This window comes from Lagopus muta, chromosome 4, assembly GCF_023343835.1.
Source record: "Lagopus muta isolate bLagMut1 chromosome 4, bLagMut1 primary, whole genome shotgun sequence".
NCBI lineage: Eukaryota > Metazoa > Chordata > Aves > Galliformes > Phasianidae > Lagopus > Lagopus muta.
In genome coordinates, this window is record NC_064436.1 from 12,651,340 (window position 1) to 12,669,401 (window position 18,062).

At 40.2% G+C, this 18,062-nt stretch overlaps 2 protein-coding genes across 9 annotated transcripts in view; one reads left to right on the plus strand and one right to left on the minus strand.

The window, feature by feature from the left end:
* Nucleotides 1-11,746, minus strand: part of PRMT9 (protein arginine methyltransferase 9) — a 21,641-nt gene extending 9,895 nt beyond the window's left edge. The window contains exons 1-8 of one of the 8 annotated variants that reach the window (XM_048942631.1): nt 11,656-11,746; nt 7,578-7,629; nt 6,845-7,056; nt 6,217-6,365; nt 4,698-4,934; nt 3,873-4,040; nt 2,054-2,156; nt 1,477-1,583 (exon numbers count right to left, since the gene is read on the minus strand). In XM_048942631.1, the coding sequence (XP_048798588.1) occupies nt 1,477-1,583; nt 2,054-2,156; nt 3,873-4,040; nt 4,698-4,934; nt 6,217-6,365; nt 6,845-7,030 (950 nt within the window). In that variant the 5' untranslated portion in view covers nt 7,031-7,056; nt 7,578-7,629; nt 11,656-11,746. The other 7 variants (XM_048942628.1, XM_048942629.1, XM_048942627.1 and 4 more) reach the window with 7 other exon arrangements.
* An 87-nt stretch (nt 11,747-11,833) lies between these two features.
* The window catches only part of ARHGAP10 (Rho GTPase activating protein 10), a 130,987-nt gene continuing 124,758 nt past the window's right edge, over nt 11,834-18,062 (plus strand). The window contains exon 1 of the mRNA XM_048942635.1: nt 11,834-12,073. Within this exon, the coding sequence (XP_048798592.1) occupies nt 11,920-12,073 (154 nt within the window). The 5' untranslated portion in view covers nt 11,834-11,919. The remainder of the gene's footprint in view (nt 12,074-18,062) is intronic.

The following is an 18,062-nucleotide window of genomic DNA, read 5'->3' on the forward strand; positions in this document are numbered from 1 at the left end:
TAAGAATGAAAGCTGATTTCCTACCAGATATAGGCTCAGTGTCTGCTGCTAGATGAAATATACTCTTAAAGTGTACTTCAGGAAAAAAAAAAGAAAAACCTTCAGTATTCACAGACTTCTGGGCTATTCACCTACTTAAAACCATTTGGGCAAAGAAGTGATGAGGAAAAGCTGAAAAGCCATATGAACTGTACAACAACAAAACAAAAAAATAGCACTAGTTAATATAAAAAGCATGAGAAAGAAGATATTTTTATACTGCTATTCCAAGCATCTTCAAGCAAGTTGCTCAAAAATAACATTTAAAAATCAGTTTTGATGTAGATCATGAAAACACCCAGGGAAACACAGAAATATATGTCACAAGAATCCAAAGAGACATGGACAACTCAAACTTGAGAACAGACAAAGCTTTCCAAAAAGCTACAGCCCTTGGTATGAGTATTAGCTTCCAACAGCTATGCCCATTAGAGGGAAAAAAAAGGATCTCAAGGTAGAAAACAGAAAGCTTACAAGTGACTTTTTTCTTACCATATGATTAACTGGTGGAAACTCTTTCAACCCTGCTAATTACTTGACCTTAAACTATACTGTTAGAATGGACTGTTAATTACAAAATCTAAGTTTCATCCTGTTTAAAATCTTTAAGAAATACTCATTGCCATCTTTCAAGGCCGTGATTATTCCTAAAGAGTTCTTCCAAAGGGAAAGTTCTTCTGTGACCAATTACTATGAGAACTTCTGTCTCTTTGACTACTCTTAGGGGCTAACATATTAGAAAAGTCAGTGATATGGCACAAGTATTTTTCTGTTCCAGTACATGAAAGTATCTGTGTAAGTCAGTGTTTTCTTTAATCTGCAACAAAATTAATCCTAAACAAAATAAGATTAAACCTCTTAGACAGTCTCCATACAATAATATTGTCTTAGAAGATGAAAATGAAAGCGACTACGAAAGTAACTGATACAGTCACAACTGGTATCAACAAAGAAACCTGAGAGTCTGCTAGCTCAAAATGAGGTAAGGCACATATTGAGAAGGATAATGCAAAGTGGGATTATTAACATTTAGGCTTTACAAAATCCTGTCCGCATCTGAAAGGCGTAGGATCTAACAGTGAGGTATGAAGCAGATTATAAAGAAGGTAAAATGAGGATAAAGGGCAACTGCTAATCCAAGAATCTCCAATACAGAAATTAGGAAGTAATTTTACTGTTAAGGAATAACATGTCTTTAATATGCACTAATATTATTTTGGCATTACTGAAAATCAAGGGATTTAGAAGAAAGAAAATGAAAAAAAGCATCCTGAGAAAGGAGTGGAAAGAATTGGAGCAGTAATCTGCTTAGTGAGACATATGCAGTCATTTCAAAATATAAAGATAATAACAATTGAAAACTTTTAATTAATAAGTCACAAAGTCTTCTCTCAAGTAACAAATGCATGTCCAAACCATGCTAGAGTTTAAACATACCTGTGATGTCTACGTATCTCTTTGCATTCCACTGCCATTCCAAATACTGTAGCACTTGCAGGAATAACTTGCCCGTAGTCGTTACTATGGACATCTTGATTTTTTGGCTGTAACATTAACAGGAACATTCACTTAGACCTACTTCTATAATGACTTCAAAGCCTACTTTAAGTTAGGATTACAAAGTTCACAGTATACAGGAGAAATCTCCCAGTCTTTGTCTTTCCTGCAGATCAAACTTTCTCCTGACAGCGTATGTCAATATATCTGCACATCAGTTCTTACTTTTTCAGTTTACTACTTTCATAATTCTAAATCTATGCTTTAAATTGTATCCCACTATATTTGATGAAACAACTGAGGACCTTTTCCATAGGCATAATTCCTGTACTTAACACCAGAGGTCATCAGTTCCAGTTAGACAAAATATATTTTCTGCCAGTTAAGACTTGATTTGAATCCTTATTACTTGGAATCAAGGCAGAACACAGAAAATGTATTTGTGTATACATATATATATATATATATAAAAATAACCCAAACAGAAATCACATTTACACTTACCTACATCACCTACCTTTGGCTGTAAAAGAAGATGTTCCCAAGCATGTATCAAGCTCTCCACGATCCCTTCACCAAATAAACCAGCATCAACAGTTTCTGTGACAACTAAGGAAACTCTACATAAAGGAAAAAACAAGACAGCATGAAATGCAATTCATATCAGGCCTATCTGTTAAGTTATTCTTTTAAAGAGAAATACTAACAAGAAAGCCGATTCCAACATGAGATCAAAGCACAACTTCTCCCAGCTTTCTGAAGTTTCAACACTGATAGGCAACTAAATTCTTCTAACAAATTATTCAAGATACAAAGAAGATGTGACACTGAGCAGGAATTTACCATACATTTTATTGGTCAGTATCTAAAAATATGTTGTGGGGAAAGAATCTAACCCAAATAGGAAGTTATTTCAGCCTGAGACACAGCATGCATTTTATCTGTACCTCATGCAAGTGCCCACGTGTTACAGATTTTTCCAATATTCCATTTTAACCAAAGCACAATAAAATTACTAAGTAGACAAATGGATCCTGAAATCCTAAATCCTTTTAACTTCTTAAACCAAGTATATAGCAGAAGACTAGAGTTTCCAGAACAGTAACAATTTATTCCTGACAAGTGAAACCCAGTAACTCAGGACAGAGACTGAGAGGATGCACATGCTCAGTTAGTACAGCCCAGCTGACACAGACAAAGCTTGACAGGTGTGCTTAAGCATGGCAGCTTTGCTTTTCCATATTATTGAGTCTGTACCATCATCAGCACAGATATTTTATCCCACATTAGTAATGTGTAATAAAACATTTCCCTCTCATCTGAAGTGGTAAACCAGCACTTTGAGCATACTAAAACAAACTATCATCCCCTTAGATCTATACCTGCTAAAAATATTCCTGAAGAGCCCCTTCTGAAAGGGATACAGAGCAAAAAACACTAAGGTAGCCTAAAAACTTTGAATTGCACATAGTGAAAGCTATAATAATGGATCCAATTCTTATTTGCCAAAAGGAATTCCCAGTTGCTGACTTGCCCGAGTGGCTCTTATTTTGCTTTAAAAGCCATTACTTAATACTGAAAATATACGCTACTTAGTTTTCCATAACACATGAATCCCTGCTACAGAAGGCAAATACGTGTAAGTACCATATGAGTTCATCCTAGGCGATGCTCAACACTGAAATCTGTTCTCGGACGAAACGTTACAACACTCTTCCATTGAATTTCACTCCTGCACCTATCGCTACTCTCATCGCCCTTTGGATCCATGGCACAAAGAAAACAGGAGGGGCCTGCACACAGCATGTGGCACTTCCTTCTTCACTCTGAAAACAGTACGAGGCTCTGATGTGACAAGAGGGAAGAGGAAGCTTCATCTCTCTTCTTGGTAAGAGGTAAACAACCGCATTTCTAATCTCTCTGGCCAAACACAAAACGTCACATAGAGTCGCAGGAGTATAATATATCTCAGACCCAGTCTTCTTTTGGAGGTTCTATTGTATGCTTCCATCCTATCCACCAGTTGCAGAAATGAGCCCAAAGTTGTTATGTGTGCACACACAGTGTAGTAACCCTACTACTTCTTCCCTGTTGATGCAACATAATTGGACATGCCTCTTAGGTACCACCCAAGAACTAAAATACTTCATTTGTAGCATCACTGATTTACCATAGAACATGATCTCAAAAACAATGTCTGCAATGCTCCATAAAAACCTTCGCAACTTTCCCTGTGGTAATTAACCACATTTATGGTATTTCCTGCTTAGGTCACAACGTACCTTAAAATGAAAAGAAAAATTATAACGTTATCACAATAGAATACAACAACTCACCTTTCCGGTATGTGCTTTGGAATTTCTATATCAAATGACTTCAAATGTAGAAGCTTGATTTCTCTGTCCATGTTATTTGCTGCCACTACATCACAGGCAAGTTCATACATGGTTTTTGACAGTTCACAGGCAAAGACGGAAGATGCTCCTGCCTTCTTTGCAAACATACTGAAATACAAGAATCAGAGCTTTCTCCCTCCTATTTGTATCATTTTAGGTAAAGTATGTGTCATAGTTCTATGACTTTTTGGTTATTAGTATTCCACATCATAACATGATACTGAGTCTTTTGAAGTTCTGTTTATGCATCTGCTTTTTATTTCTAAGAAACTGCCTAAAATTTGCCAGTGAATAAACCATTAACTTTCTTGCATGAACACTAATGCCACACAAACTGACATCCTGCTGATACGCTACGTCCAACATGGACAGCAGGAGATCCCCCAGCTATACTAAACCCACTCTTTACAGCATCTTCATTTACTAACTTTTTCCACATAAATGAAGTGATTATTAAATACTACGCAACAGCTTGGGACGGAATATTTGACATTACGACTCCAACAGCAATATGCATTGTCCAATCTACACAGTAGTTCTTGGCACAGAAAGAAAACCTGCAATACAAAGAAAATTGCTCCCACAAACACAACTGGAATTGGGCACTAACCTCAAGACTCATCGACTACAGAAAACTTTGTTTCCTTTCTTAAGTTTTGCCCCAACAAGGTACAAACGTAAAACAATTTTTTAAGTAGCAATGACATTCTGTTAGACAACAAATGTTTCTAATAATTAAATGTTAAACATATGCTTACCACACACCTCAATATTCCTGTTCCTGTTCCGATATCAAGGACAGACTTGCACCCTGAGCACACAGCATTCTCTATTGCTTTTAGGTAAGTAAGATTCCTCTTGGCATCATTAAGCATGATGAAGTGCCAACGTTCCACAAGCCAGTTTGCAACACGGTAGAAATTCTCCTTTGCATCAGCAAAATCTGGGTTAAGCTTCACTGCTTTGTGAAAATACCCAGCTGCTTCATCTCTAAAGCCCATTCTAATGGTAAAAACAACAAATAGAAAGCATATGTTCAGATGCCAATTGTAAGACTGTGGATTTACAGGTATCAGACAAAAGACAACAGAAATATTTTATGTGAGAAAGATGCTCTATAAAAATACTGACACTAGCTTATTAATATACACGTTACTTAGAACACCAAATCACTTCAAAATGCAAAGGCAGTAAAAAACACCACCGTGTGTGTACAGCCTTCATTTGCTATGGGACCCTTTCATGAACTAGGGTCATTTTCTATATTCATATTCTAACTAGGGTTAGAATAGGTTTTACAAGAACATGCTGTAACTGTATGATGATAGCAAACCTCCAGTCTCACAGATTTTTCAAACTGCAAGGGAATGCTACAAAATCCAAGTCTATCTCACCATATTTAACTCAAATATACTACAGAGCAATGAAAATTTGAGTTATCAGTGCTTCCGTTAAGAGACAACTTTCAAGTCAAATGGAGAACTGAAGCAAACTTCTCTGATAGCAGACTGCACTGAAAAATAAAAGCTATGAAATATATTAAATGGTACAACTCCCTTGCCATGCAAGAAGGGTAATTCTTAGAGCAAGCACATGAAACAGACAGAAGGCAATCCTAATCAAAACTGCGCGGATCCATGACTGATGTTTTAAAGTCCAGTCTTGAAAGACTTTAAAATTCAGAAGAATAGCAAGCACCATATGTTGCTAGTTCTGGGGAAAGCTGTAAAATATTGATTTTTTTGGTATTAAATAACTGCAGAAGCTTGAACTGTTTAAGAAAAAAATCAGTCCTATGAAGACACATGACTAGCTTCCTCATTTGAAAGGTCCAATCCTACGTGATCTCAAGAAAAACCAAAATTTAAAGACAGTGTGCAAAAGCAGTGGTGTTCAGAGATCTCAGAAGGGAAAAAAAAAAAATCCTATATTAACGACAACACTTATGATGATGAATTTGAACAGTTACAGTCTTGTTTTTGTTTAGTAATTACTTAATAAATGAGTTTAAAAATACTTAAATGCAGTGTTTTTACTTAAAGCTTTTACTTCAGCAGAATTGCTCTTTAAAACACAATTTAATTTTTGCTGTATCAACACATTTTAGCACTGTTACTCAACTTTTTAAGCTGACGAGCACACAGCATTCAACCGCAAGCATTATATAAAATCAAGCATAAACTATGCTTAAAAGAAATAAATACAATCTCAACTGACTACTGTTTCTTAACATACAATATTAAAACTCAAACCTCATAAAAACTGAGTATAGACTACTACAAACCTGAAAAGATGTTCTCCCATACTGTTACATATCACTTCATCATTTGGATACAGCTCAAGTGCCTGTTCATAACAGTTAAATAGATCTTGAATTCGTGCTAGAGAATCCAGTTCTTCTGCCCATTTAAAGAGAGTAAATTGGAATGTTTCCTAGAAAACAAAACGTACAGCACTGAGGTTGAAAATAGTTACCAGAAGTGGGGAACTGAGACTTGAAAACATCAGATTTGGCCACACAAGTTTCCCTTCAGGAGCAACAGCGCTCATTATCGTCCCAAATCTGTTAGCTCACCTGAAGTAACAGAAGTAAACTTTCAAATATCCACACAAAGTATCATCACCCAGAAATGGATACTAAGGGCCTATCCACGTACTACTGTACATTATTCTACGGAACAAGTCAATATTAACACGGCCCATTTTTATTAAACTTAGTAGACACATACAGCACGAAGAAAAAAGAATATCAGTTTCCTTCTATAGACACATGCAATTCATTAAACAGGTTGCTATCTCAATTACTTTTCTTCTTTTATTTTCAAGACTTAATGGGAAGATCAGCCACAGACAAAGAACCAAAGGCACAGACCACATCACACAGACTCAAGAAGAAATCGAAGGGCACTTACTTTCACACTGGTTTTCAGCTCGGGAGCTAGATTTAGTACTAGGAGATAGTGAGCATATGCAGTTCCATAATCCTGGTCCTCCAAGCAATGCTGAGCACTCTGCAAAGATCTAGAAATGAGCTCCCGCCTGCCAGCTTCCTGAGCACCTCGGTGACTACGACGGAACGTTGCATTCGAGTTGGACATTCTGAAGGCTGTAAGCACTGCTGTTCCTAAAAGAAACAAGTAACACAAGCTGTAGGACAAGGTTACACAGAGCAGACAGACTAAACAACATCAAAATTTTCATAAGTATTGAAGACCCTCCTCCTAAATCCTAAGCATTCAAAAACATTCCTATCTTTATACCACTGATAATTCCATCAACTTTAAAACGAACTTCCACTATCCAAAAGCTGGGCATGCATCACTTTTGTGTCACATGAGGTCCTGCAAACAGCTTAGGTTTCTGAGCTTTTAAAAAATAATTTTGGTATTGCATATTTTAGCATGTCTTTAGGCAAGTAGTTCTGCACACCAAAAGCTCATGCACTGAGTTTCCAGTCAACCGAAGAATTTGAGGCTAACCTTCTTTCACTTCAACAGCAGTAACCCCATAAAGCCATGTCTCCTGCACAGACAACAAGCTCAAAAGACAACATGGTTATCTCTCCTCAAGAAAACATTTGTTATGAGAGACAGCACGCATATTTTTGTACCCGTATCAGTTACCACTTACATTTTTAAGGCTTACCTGCACACAAGGGCCTAACAGTGCGTCCGGGATTTTCAGGTATATCCTAAAGCTGAAGAGAGCAAACATTACATAAGGAGTGACTGCAAGGAACACAAAATCACAATAACCGCTTGCCTATTTGTTTAAGAAAGCAGCAGCCATCTATGAAGCAGACACCGATAAGATGCACAGGAATATGCAAGAGCACCCAGGCGCCTGAAGAACCGGTGTGAGGACTAGGGCCAGCGACGCCAAGCAGGCAGGCGGGGAGCCCCACACGGCCCCACAGGCCGCAACCCGCCCAGCAAGAAAGAGAGTGCAGAACGAGGCTCAAGATCGCTGCAAGCACAAAAGAAGGAGATTAACCAGGGAGCCCGTTCACTGCGGGCGACCCGGGAGCTCCCAGAATCACCACCTGCACCGCGCGGGCCGAAGCCCCCGAACACCCACCTCAGGCACCACAGGCCGCCGCCATCTTAGGACCCAGAACGACTCGGCGGCGCATGCGCGAAGCGACAGGCGCGGACCGTGGGCCGGCGCGCGCCGTTGCCTAGCAACAGGCGCCGCGAGAGCGGTGCCGCCTCCTGAGATGGCGGCGGGAACCGTGCTCCGCCTCGTCAGAGGCTGCAGCTTCTTCTCCTGCCTCGGGTTAAGGTGAAACGTGCTGCCTTGGTTAGAAAACCTTCTTAAAATTTCACCCTTGCTCCTGTACTGCTCGTCCCACTCCCTCTGCCGTATATATATATATATATATATATACACAAGTAGTATATATGCACTCATGTATATGTAGTATAAAGGTGCTTCTAATTGCTCAAGTTACTTTGCCGCCCACTTCCGACGTTTCAAACTGGTAATTCAGGGCATAAGAACGCAGGGCTTGCTAAAAATGGCCTAAATCCACTGCCAATCTAGTCCCCAGCTGCTCAGTGCTGCTCAGACCTGCTCTACGTTTAAGAACTCCCATCACCTTAAATGATACAGGATGTGATATAAGAACAGCATGTTGCGCAGGCACTGTCTATAACTGGACTGTAGTTGTGGTGTTTGTAATATTTAATATGAATTACATTGCTGATAAGCCTGGACAATGACATCTGAGGAGGAAATTCATACCACTTTAAGATACAAACAAACTTGAGTTGCCTCAGCCTTTGACTCTGCTCTGTATCAACACAGATCACGAGCAGCAAAATCCAGACCTTTGTTCCCACTCCTCAGTGCCTCACCTTGCCTCCTCCCATGCCAATGACGCTGCTTATCTTCTTCCACCACAGAACATGGCAGGCTGCCTCCTCCTGGGATTAACCCTGGAGTGCAGCTCTCTTCCAAAAAAAGGCAGCGTTCATTCAGTCTTGTCCTACTTTTGAGACAAGAACAGGCTATGCCATTGTTCAGTAATTACAAAGTGTTTAGAAGCTGTTCATTATTGCTTCGCTTCTGAAAAGCACAAATGCAGCTCACCCAGGGTTTTACAGCTGTGGCTGCTGCAGATGCATTCATTTTGGAGAAAAAAATAATCACCATACAAAAATGCCAAGCCAGCATTTTGAACAAGGTGAAAAATAGTACAAATGGAGAAAAAAGTTACTCTGAAAGAAACACAGAAACAGTTAAAACTATAATCCATAGTAAACATAATACTGTTCTGCAATATCACAGGGGAGGAGGAGGTGAGTCAACGAACTTTCAGAGTGAAGGGACCCAAAGGAAAGCACTGAGAACAGGTAACCTGAATGACACTGCCACCAGCTTCCCACAGAGAACAAACATGCCAGAAAACCGCAAAAAAACTGCTTAGGGTGAACAAATTCCAAGAACTGATAAAGTGCTTAGGGTAAATGAATTCCAAGAGGATGTGCAAATATTAGCGTCAGAGGATAATAAAATATATCTAAACTGAGCTGTAAAGCAGGACCTAATATCTAAGTCAACTGGTATAAACAGGCACTCAGCCCATCCTTCCATTCTGAAGGGAAAAGAACAAAAAGCAACAAAACTATGAACTTCAAATGAATTGCAGATGGAGAACAAGCTTCTCTAATTTAGCTTAATTATGCTTCCCAGTTGTAAGATGACCTTAGTGCGAGAGGGAAATCATTAATACCTGCAGAACATGGCAGGAAAGAGAAAACAGGAAGCACTGTTAATTATCACCCATGGACAATGAAGTGTTGTAAGAGTGGGACTCTCCCAAAAGCTGTAATGGGCCAGTATCTTAGCAGCTCCATCATCATCTAAAACCATATTTCTAGATCGGAGAAAATGCCAGATGGACACTATATTTTACAGCACTTATTTCTAAGTGTAAATTAAGTACTGCTGTGTGCTAATTTAACCCAATATAAATTGATATTTCATGCAGTTACATTAATGGGTGAAGATTACCAAGAACTGGCAGTGTAAAATCTTTGCAATGGGAAAAAGTCAGTTCAGTTCAAAGGCTAGGTAGGGTTTTCCTAAGTTCATACCCATATTGTACTTTTTAAGGGAAAAAAAAATGGTCACAGAATATGTTTGCATAAAGCTAAGATAAAAAAAAAAAGGGTGGAGCTGAAATGAAACTAAATTCTAACCCATGTAAAGATTTTTCTCCTCAGGTAGAAGCACATAGGCAGGAGACAAAACTACAATACCTTTGAAGGATGTTGCTGCTAATAGTGTTTTCTTCAGTGTTTTCAACAACTAAGCACAGCTGCAAATAAAATGCCAGTAAGACTGAGTTAAGCTTACTAACCTGTAATCCATCCTTCCATTGCAGATTAGAAGCATGACTAGTCGGAGGAAAACACATCAGAACACTGAATTACACGAAAATCAGGATATCTACGAACAACAGGTATCTATATGCAAGAACATAAGGTGAATTGAAACCAGATACCTTGCTAGCATAAGCCTGTTGTGTAAAATAACTTGAAGTATGAAACCATGCTTGCAATGGTTAACAACAGAAAATAACCAAAGCAAAGATGGTACGGTATATAGACAGGATGTTGCTAAAGGTTCACATACTCAAGCTACACTAGTCTTTTAAATGAGCCTGCAACAAAGCTGCAAAATTTGATGACATCGAGTAGAGAATGGCAGAAAAGAGGAGAATTTTCTAAAACACCGATACAAAAACTTACAGGATTCATTAGCAAAGAAGGTGTAGCTACTTTTCTTGCTCAAACATGTCATTTTTGTCTGTTTAATTTAATAAGTTATTATTTCTACCCCCACAATTTGACCATTTCAGGATGAGATTGCGTTTGAACCGGTGGGTTAGGTTTTGCAAAATACAATCTCTCCCAGTAGTCGCTAAGAACACAGGGTGTTGTCAGGATAACAATGCTGGGTGAACAGTGTAGAATACCAGTGTAACAGTGAATTGGCTTTATGTAAACATAAAGATTATTCTTTTGTCTTTTTCTGAATTTGAATTCAAGCAACTCCATAATTGCTTTACAGCATTACAGTGGAACGATAGTAGGAAAATTGCAGTAACTATAAACAACCATGAAAAATATTATTCTAATTTTCTTCCTGAAGATGAGTACAGGACAAAGTAAACAATCTGTTCATAGAAATATTTGCTCTTCAAACACTGCTCCAATAATTCAAACAGAGATAAGGATTGTTTGTTATTTAAGGCTGATTTTTAGTGTCCATCTTAGCCCAGTTTTTAGTAGCATACTGACTTGGCAGTTCAATGATTTCAGAAAGCAGTCAGAGCACACGCTGTGACGTAGCAGCCGGAACGCCTGGCTGAAGGGGTTGAGCGTACTCTGCACCTCCTGGCCTGCCTTCAGCTCAGCACTGAAGTACATAGAACAGTCTTCCCGAAAGTCTTGCTCTTCCTACAGATTTTGTATGAGTTTACTAAACGAAGACATAAGGGTGAGGCTTAGCTACCTCCCCCATTTAATTTCACACTCAGGTACGTGAGCAGGATAGGGTCAGACCCTAGGTGAGGGGCACTAGCTGGCTCTAACAGCAGACGCAGTCGGCACTAAAACGGGTCGCCCTAAAACCGCAGGTTTCGGTTAAGAGCCTGTGTCCCCCTTCAAGCCTCCTTGCCCTAAAACCCGAAGAAGCGTACTGCGTGCCCAGTCACCTGCAGCCGACAGCCTCCGTTCTAAAGCATAACCCCGAAGCGCTGCTGCGAGGAGCTCGCCGCTCGCTCTTCCTCACCACCCTCCTGGCGCGGCCCTGCCGCCCGGCGCTGAGAGGCGGTCCGCCAGTTCGGCCGGGCGGGGCTCGGCGGCGGGGCTGCCGGGAGCGGGCCGCCTCCCCTGCCCAGCCCTGAGCTCTTTGTGGCCGCCGTGCAGCGGGGCGCGCGCTGATCGCTGCGGAGGTCGCCGCGAGGAGGAACGCAGCCATGGGGCTGCAGCCTCTGGAGTTCAGCGACTGCTACCTGGATAGCCCCTGGTTCAGGGAGCGGGTGCGAGCCCACGAGGCCGAGCTGGAGAAGACCAATAAGTTTATCAAGGATTTGCTCAAGGATGGGAAAAACCTGATCGCCGCCACCAAAAGTGAGTGAGGAGGGCGGGGGAACGCCGGCGCCGAGCTGTCTTGGCCGGGCCCTGGTTTATATCTTTGTCGGAGCGGGGCCCGGAGTGAACTAAGGTGTTAATCTGCCGGGAGGAGTGCATTGGCGTTGTACCGGTGCGTTGCCGAGCCGAGCGGCTTGGGAATTGCCTCTGAAAATAAAGAAAGGTGTCACGTGTGCGCCTGGTGTCGGTGGGGAAGCTGCTGAAACGACGCTTTAGTTACAGTTTTCAGTTTGCTCTGGAATCACAGGGCTTACGGTTCTGTGGGGACAGCGCTGCTACCAGCTCTGTGCTTGGCCTCTGGAAACATGACGATTTTTTTTCCTTTTGCCCTTCTTGAATGTGTTCATGTATTTTATATATCTGTATATACTATGCATAAATAGTAGCTGTGCAGTGGTTTGGTGTCCACGTTAATGCATCTTGTTACTGTAGTCCAGTAGTAATGTAATTTCTTCCATTTAAGATATAGCGCTGTAGTTTCCTTTTAAATATCTACTGGGATGACTGTAGCCATTATTCAAGTGAACAACTAACACAGCAGTGTGATACTGCGTTTTCAAAAGTGTTCTGCGTCTCCAACGTCACAGAAAACATCTGAAAGCAGAGAACCACAACTTCCAAGATGTTTTCTTAAAGTAAGCTGTGAAGGATTAGGCCAGTGGTGGGGGCAGTGCAGCTGTCTGGATATAATGGGGGTCCTCAAAACTGAGGTAACCTGTCAGATGCAAATAAAGGAATTTCCTTCTCTGTCTTTCTCTGTTTGATGTGCTGCAGCAAAAAGAAAAGGTTGAAAATGCTTTATCATGTTTCACTTTGTAACTCCTGTTTGCTGTCCAGTTAATGTTCAGTTCTTGCAGATCAGGTGTTCCTTAAGGATGGTTTTTAACCTGCCATTTGAACGTGATTCAAATGTGTAAGAACCCATGCTTCTTAACATGCAGTACAAAGTAAAAAAAAAGAAAAGTGTCTAAACTTGACCAAGAAAGGTAGGGTGGAATCATCCTCCTTTGCTTGTACTTCTCAGATACTCTAGGAATTGCCCCACAACCTCAGTTTCATACATACACAAGGGAAAGCTCTAACTTTTGAGTCCCCTGACTCTTGCACAGTTCTGTACTGATAACAGCAGCGCAATATCCTGTGCAGGAGGGACTTAGCTTTGTGTGCTAAACTTGCTTATGCATTTCAGTAAGTCTCCCCTCTTAGAAAGCCTTGTTTGACAGTTTGAAACTAAGTCATCTTCCTCTCCTGCTGGTAATGCAGTCTCAGGTGTTCAGTAGATACTGAAGGCAAACAACCAATTAAAACACTGGTGGTTTGCATGGTGGTTCTCCTTGTGCTTTCAGAAGGAAGGATCAGCATCTAACTGTGCTGAGGAACCCGATTCTTTCACTGTCAGGAAACTGAATGAGATACTCTCTCTGAAAAACGGGCTCAAGAAGTGGTCTGGATACACCCATTGTACATTAACTATGTTTTCTAAACTAAGTCTGGCTTGCTGTGATGTAGAGAATGTGAAAATAAAGTAGGGCATTTCAAGAGCTTAAGACTGCATCTTAGGAAACAGTCAAGTGTGATTTATTTTGGAAAGTTTAGTCTTTTGAAGCATACTAATTACCAAAAGCAGACACAGTAAACTTATCTGATTGGGCTGTAATACACAGAATGTATGAACCCAGCATTCTTAAGTTTGTGTGAAATGAACTGACTGCATAGAGAACACCTGCACTTCCTTCTCTTAGTTTTATTCAGAACCACGCTTTCCCTATTTCTCTTGAAAAGCAGCAGCTTACCAGAAACGTTGTGAGGATCTTTAGGTGTGAGTAACTTCAGTGACTGAGTACATTTTATTTCCTGTCTGACAGTCAGCACTGCCAATGGCTTTGATGCTGCTCACTCTGGGTTACATCTTGCAAGATAAGCAGATACTGCCACCGCTCCCTCTGACCATAGGCGCTGTCAGTACCTCCTGGGACAACAATAACAGCACTGCACATCCCCTCTTTGTGACCTTCCTGTTTGTCTCCATGGTTGTAAGAAAGCATCTATTCCACATAAACTTAAATAACTGATTTTGTCAGTACAGGACTACACTGCTTTTAGTAGAAAAATAAAAGTTGGTATCTTCTGTGTCATTTGGTGAGCTTCCAGTCGTCAGTATGAGGCACATATCAAGTGTATCTTTGCAGCATTAAATCTTTCAAGAATCTGATAGAAAGATAAACAAAACAGGCTCATAGCTGTCTTATTTCCTGTGTCATGGTTTGAATTGCCAAGTTCAAACTAAATACTGGAAGAATGAGTAAACAATAGATGTCTCTTTCATTTCTTATGACAGTTAGATATCATCTAAAGGGAGCACAGGTAAACTACTTTTCCAGTGATCAGTAAGCACAAGCAGTATACAGACAAGCCTTTCAGAATAAAAATCTAATACATCTCAGGGGATTTCAGTTCAGTCAAACAAGTGAGGATCACAATGATTTGAAAACAACTTCTGGATGGAGTTAGTAATTCTTCTGTTGAAAGAAACTGTATTGAAAAGTGCCTGATCAGAGAACGCTTATTCTGAAATAAATAAGAACTTGAGAGGATTGGTTCTGAGTTCTCAAGATCTGTGAGGCAAATTATTGAAAGCTGCAGAATGTGCTGGATAAATGCTACATGCTTACTTTCTCATTCTTGGCTTGTCTAACTCTTAACATGAGCGTGAAATTTGAAGATTCTTCTGAAGCTCTTTTCTGTAAGTGTACAAAATCAGGAGCTGCCTCTTCGTGTATTATGGAATTCCCCTCTCAGGTTAGAGTAGAATGAGTCATAGGAGGGCTTTGGGAAAGATGCCTGTGTGTGCCCACAGTTATTTCCCATGCCTGCAAGCCTGGCCTCACTCTTCCTGGATGTAAGCTCAAATCAGAGGAGAACTCAGCATGGGTTCAACTGCATCAATTTTGTGAAAGGCTAATAAGAGGAAAAGAGAGAAGCTGGGAAAATAGAGACGTGTTCCCAGGAGCCTTTCAAGTCATGGTCCTTAGGCAATACTCGTTCAGGGGAAGCCCAGGCAAAATTGGGTAGGGATGAGGCCACCTGTGAGCTCTCAGTCTCACCTGAAATGTCTCATAAAGCCTTTTATAAGGTCAGGACCATCTAGAGCTGCTACCACAAGGGCACCACAGGGTTCAAGTACTCCAATCAATCACGCTAGAATCCAGAGCAGCCTGGGAAACTTGCCTGACTGCCCAGTTCTCATTCATCTCTCTGTGCATCTATTTCGACAGAGAGCAGGATGGATCCTACTGTACCTTGATATTTTCTGACTTGTTGGCTGCTCTATTTGGTGCAACAGAGAAAGAAAGCAGTCATCCTTACTAGTTTAGTGCTAGTCTCTGCAGGCAGCTGAACTTACTCAGAACTCTAGTGACTGTTAATTACTATTCTTTTTTTTTTTCCTTCATGTTTTTTAAAGAAGGGTTATTCCTTATACTCTTGACAGAATGCTAAACAATAAACAAATTTATCTGTAGAAAGAGTTTTTTGGAATACAAAGAGTTACTAGCAGCTGTTACTGAAGAATGCTGGCTTGCTCTAGGGAATATTTCATAAGAAAAAAGCCAGGGGATTCTTTTTCCACTGAGATATTCTCAGTTATTAGTCACTAGTTTTTTTACAAGCTTGCTGTACAAAAGATAAGCAGAGTGGAAATGTTGTTGGCAGTGGGAATAAAGCCATTCTCAATCCCACCCTTGACTTACTGGAATAGGCTAAATCTTTTGACGAAGTTGACTGGAGAAAAACTTCCAATCCAAACCCTGGACCCCATTTGATGTCTGTGTTCACCAAACATTGTTGTCTTTTCACATGTTCTCTTAGTAGGTAGTTTTGGTTGAACTTCCAGATGCTGGTCTTGGAGAGATTTTTGGTTTGACAATGGACATCATTTACATTACAGGAGAGGCTGTTGTAATCTGCATCATAACACAGCATGACAGCTACTCAGATTACTTTGAATCACAATGCTTTTTTTCTCCAAGTACTAAATATATATACATATTTTAAAGCTTTCCAAAGTATAATCTGCATTTATGAAATGACTTAGCTGAGTGCATTATGGATGCCAGCTCTCAAAATCTTAGTAATTTTCTGTGACAGTAACATTGTTCTTTTGGCACTCCAGTGCACTTCAAAGAAGTAAGGTAAAAAACCATTAATATAAGGCTCATTAATAGCTTCTTTCAAAGAAACAGACATTTATTACAGATTTTTAAGCAGCCAAAGATTGAGCAAAAACTGAATTCCTTTATCAAGGATGAAGAGGGGGGAAGACTGCAAAAGGGTCCTAGTAGAACTGCTAAAGCATCAGGGCCTGAGCAACTAACATAGTACCTGATGGCTTTTTTTTTTCCTGATTTTAAAAACGGTTTTGTATGAAGGATCAGGGAAAGACTTTCTTAAAAAAGAAAAAAAAGAACTCCTCCCCCCCAACAAAACCCGAAGTAGAACATTGCATTGAGCTCCACCCAAAGTAAATCATTCATTACTGTGTCAGTAGCTATAAAAAGCGTCAAGCTCATTCTGTGGAGGATGCCAGTTTGTCATCTTGAATCATCTTTCCAGCTTGCATTACTAACTCCTTTACTTTCTTTGTCTCACACGTGTTCCACTGTTTTTTCCACTCTATTCCAACTACAGCACTGTGCTAGTCAACACAAGCACATTTCATAAAATACAGGAATTTTATCAATGATAAGAGATGCAACAGGTTGTTCTTGACTGAAGTGATTCTATCTTGTGAAAATTTGTGGAAACGTCAGTCTTCAGCTTTAGATAAACTGTGGGTGGTCATTAGAGAATACTGGTGTCTACTGTAATTTCTAGTCTTCAGGACACAAAGAAGGAAGTGGAGCAGTTTAGAATTCTTACAAAAGCTGTCTGGTAGATCAACTCCATTTACTGAATTTAATGATAAACCTTTTGGAAATTGAATATACTGGATTTTAGGGATTTTTTTTTTTCATTTTAAGGAGACTTCACTGTTCTACAGTTTGTAAAGTCAGAACACCTGCTTGCAATTAAATAGTGAAAAACCAGATTCACTGCAAAGGCTGCACATCTGCTAAGGCTGCCATTGTTTTCCATTCCTGAAATGGTATTGTACTTGTTAGCTCTGTAATGCAAATATACTGTGTGGTTTGATAAGCAAAAATTGTGACTCTCAAATCAGTCTAAAATGAACCTCAGAGCTTCCAGAGAGGCAGATCTCCTTTTGTGATGCGTGCTGAAGTTTGATACAGAGGCAGAGAGAGGTGATGCCCTGCTTTGTAGTGCTCTTTCTTTGGGACTTGCAGCAGCAGGAGTGGCATGCTGGATGCTGCACCCTCGCTCTTAAGAGTAGCATTTGGAAACCTGTTTCGCAGTGTCATACAAGAACTACATCTCAGTGCTTCCCTTTTCCTCTCCTTCCTGGCTGGTTTTTGACACTGCATTAATTACCTACTCTGCTCAGTTTGACTTCTGTGCTCTGTTTTACATTCAGGGGGATTTTTATGACTTCCGGATGTTTGATGGAGTTCCCCTTCACATCTGAGGCTTAGAGAGTCTCTAATGCTACTTCTGAGTTTGCAGGTCTGACATGCTTTTTTTTTCCTTATGACAGCTGTTACAGACATGTTATCACACATTGTGTTGATCATTCTTGTGAACTTTGTACGGAGGCAAGGAATACAGATATTTTGAGCAATTGAGTGCTTTCCTGAAATCTTGAATGAATATAAAATACCCAATCAGACTGGCACGGGCACATTATGCACAGAAGAGCTGAAAACTACTGTTTAGAGACCATTAACATAGGTCAGCTTTGATTGGTACCCAAAAATCTATCCTGTTGCTAAACCAAACCCATCTTCTCTGACAGCATAAAACAAAACCACGATACTTCGCCGTGTGAGAACAAAGGTTGGCACAGGCACTCTAT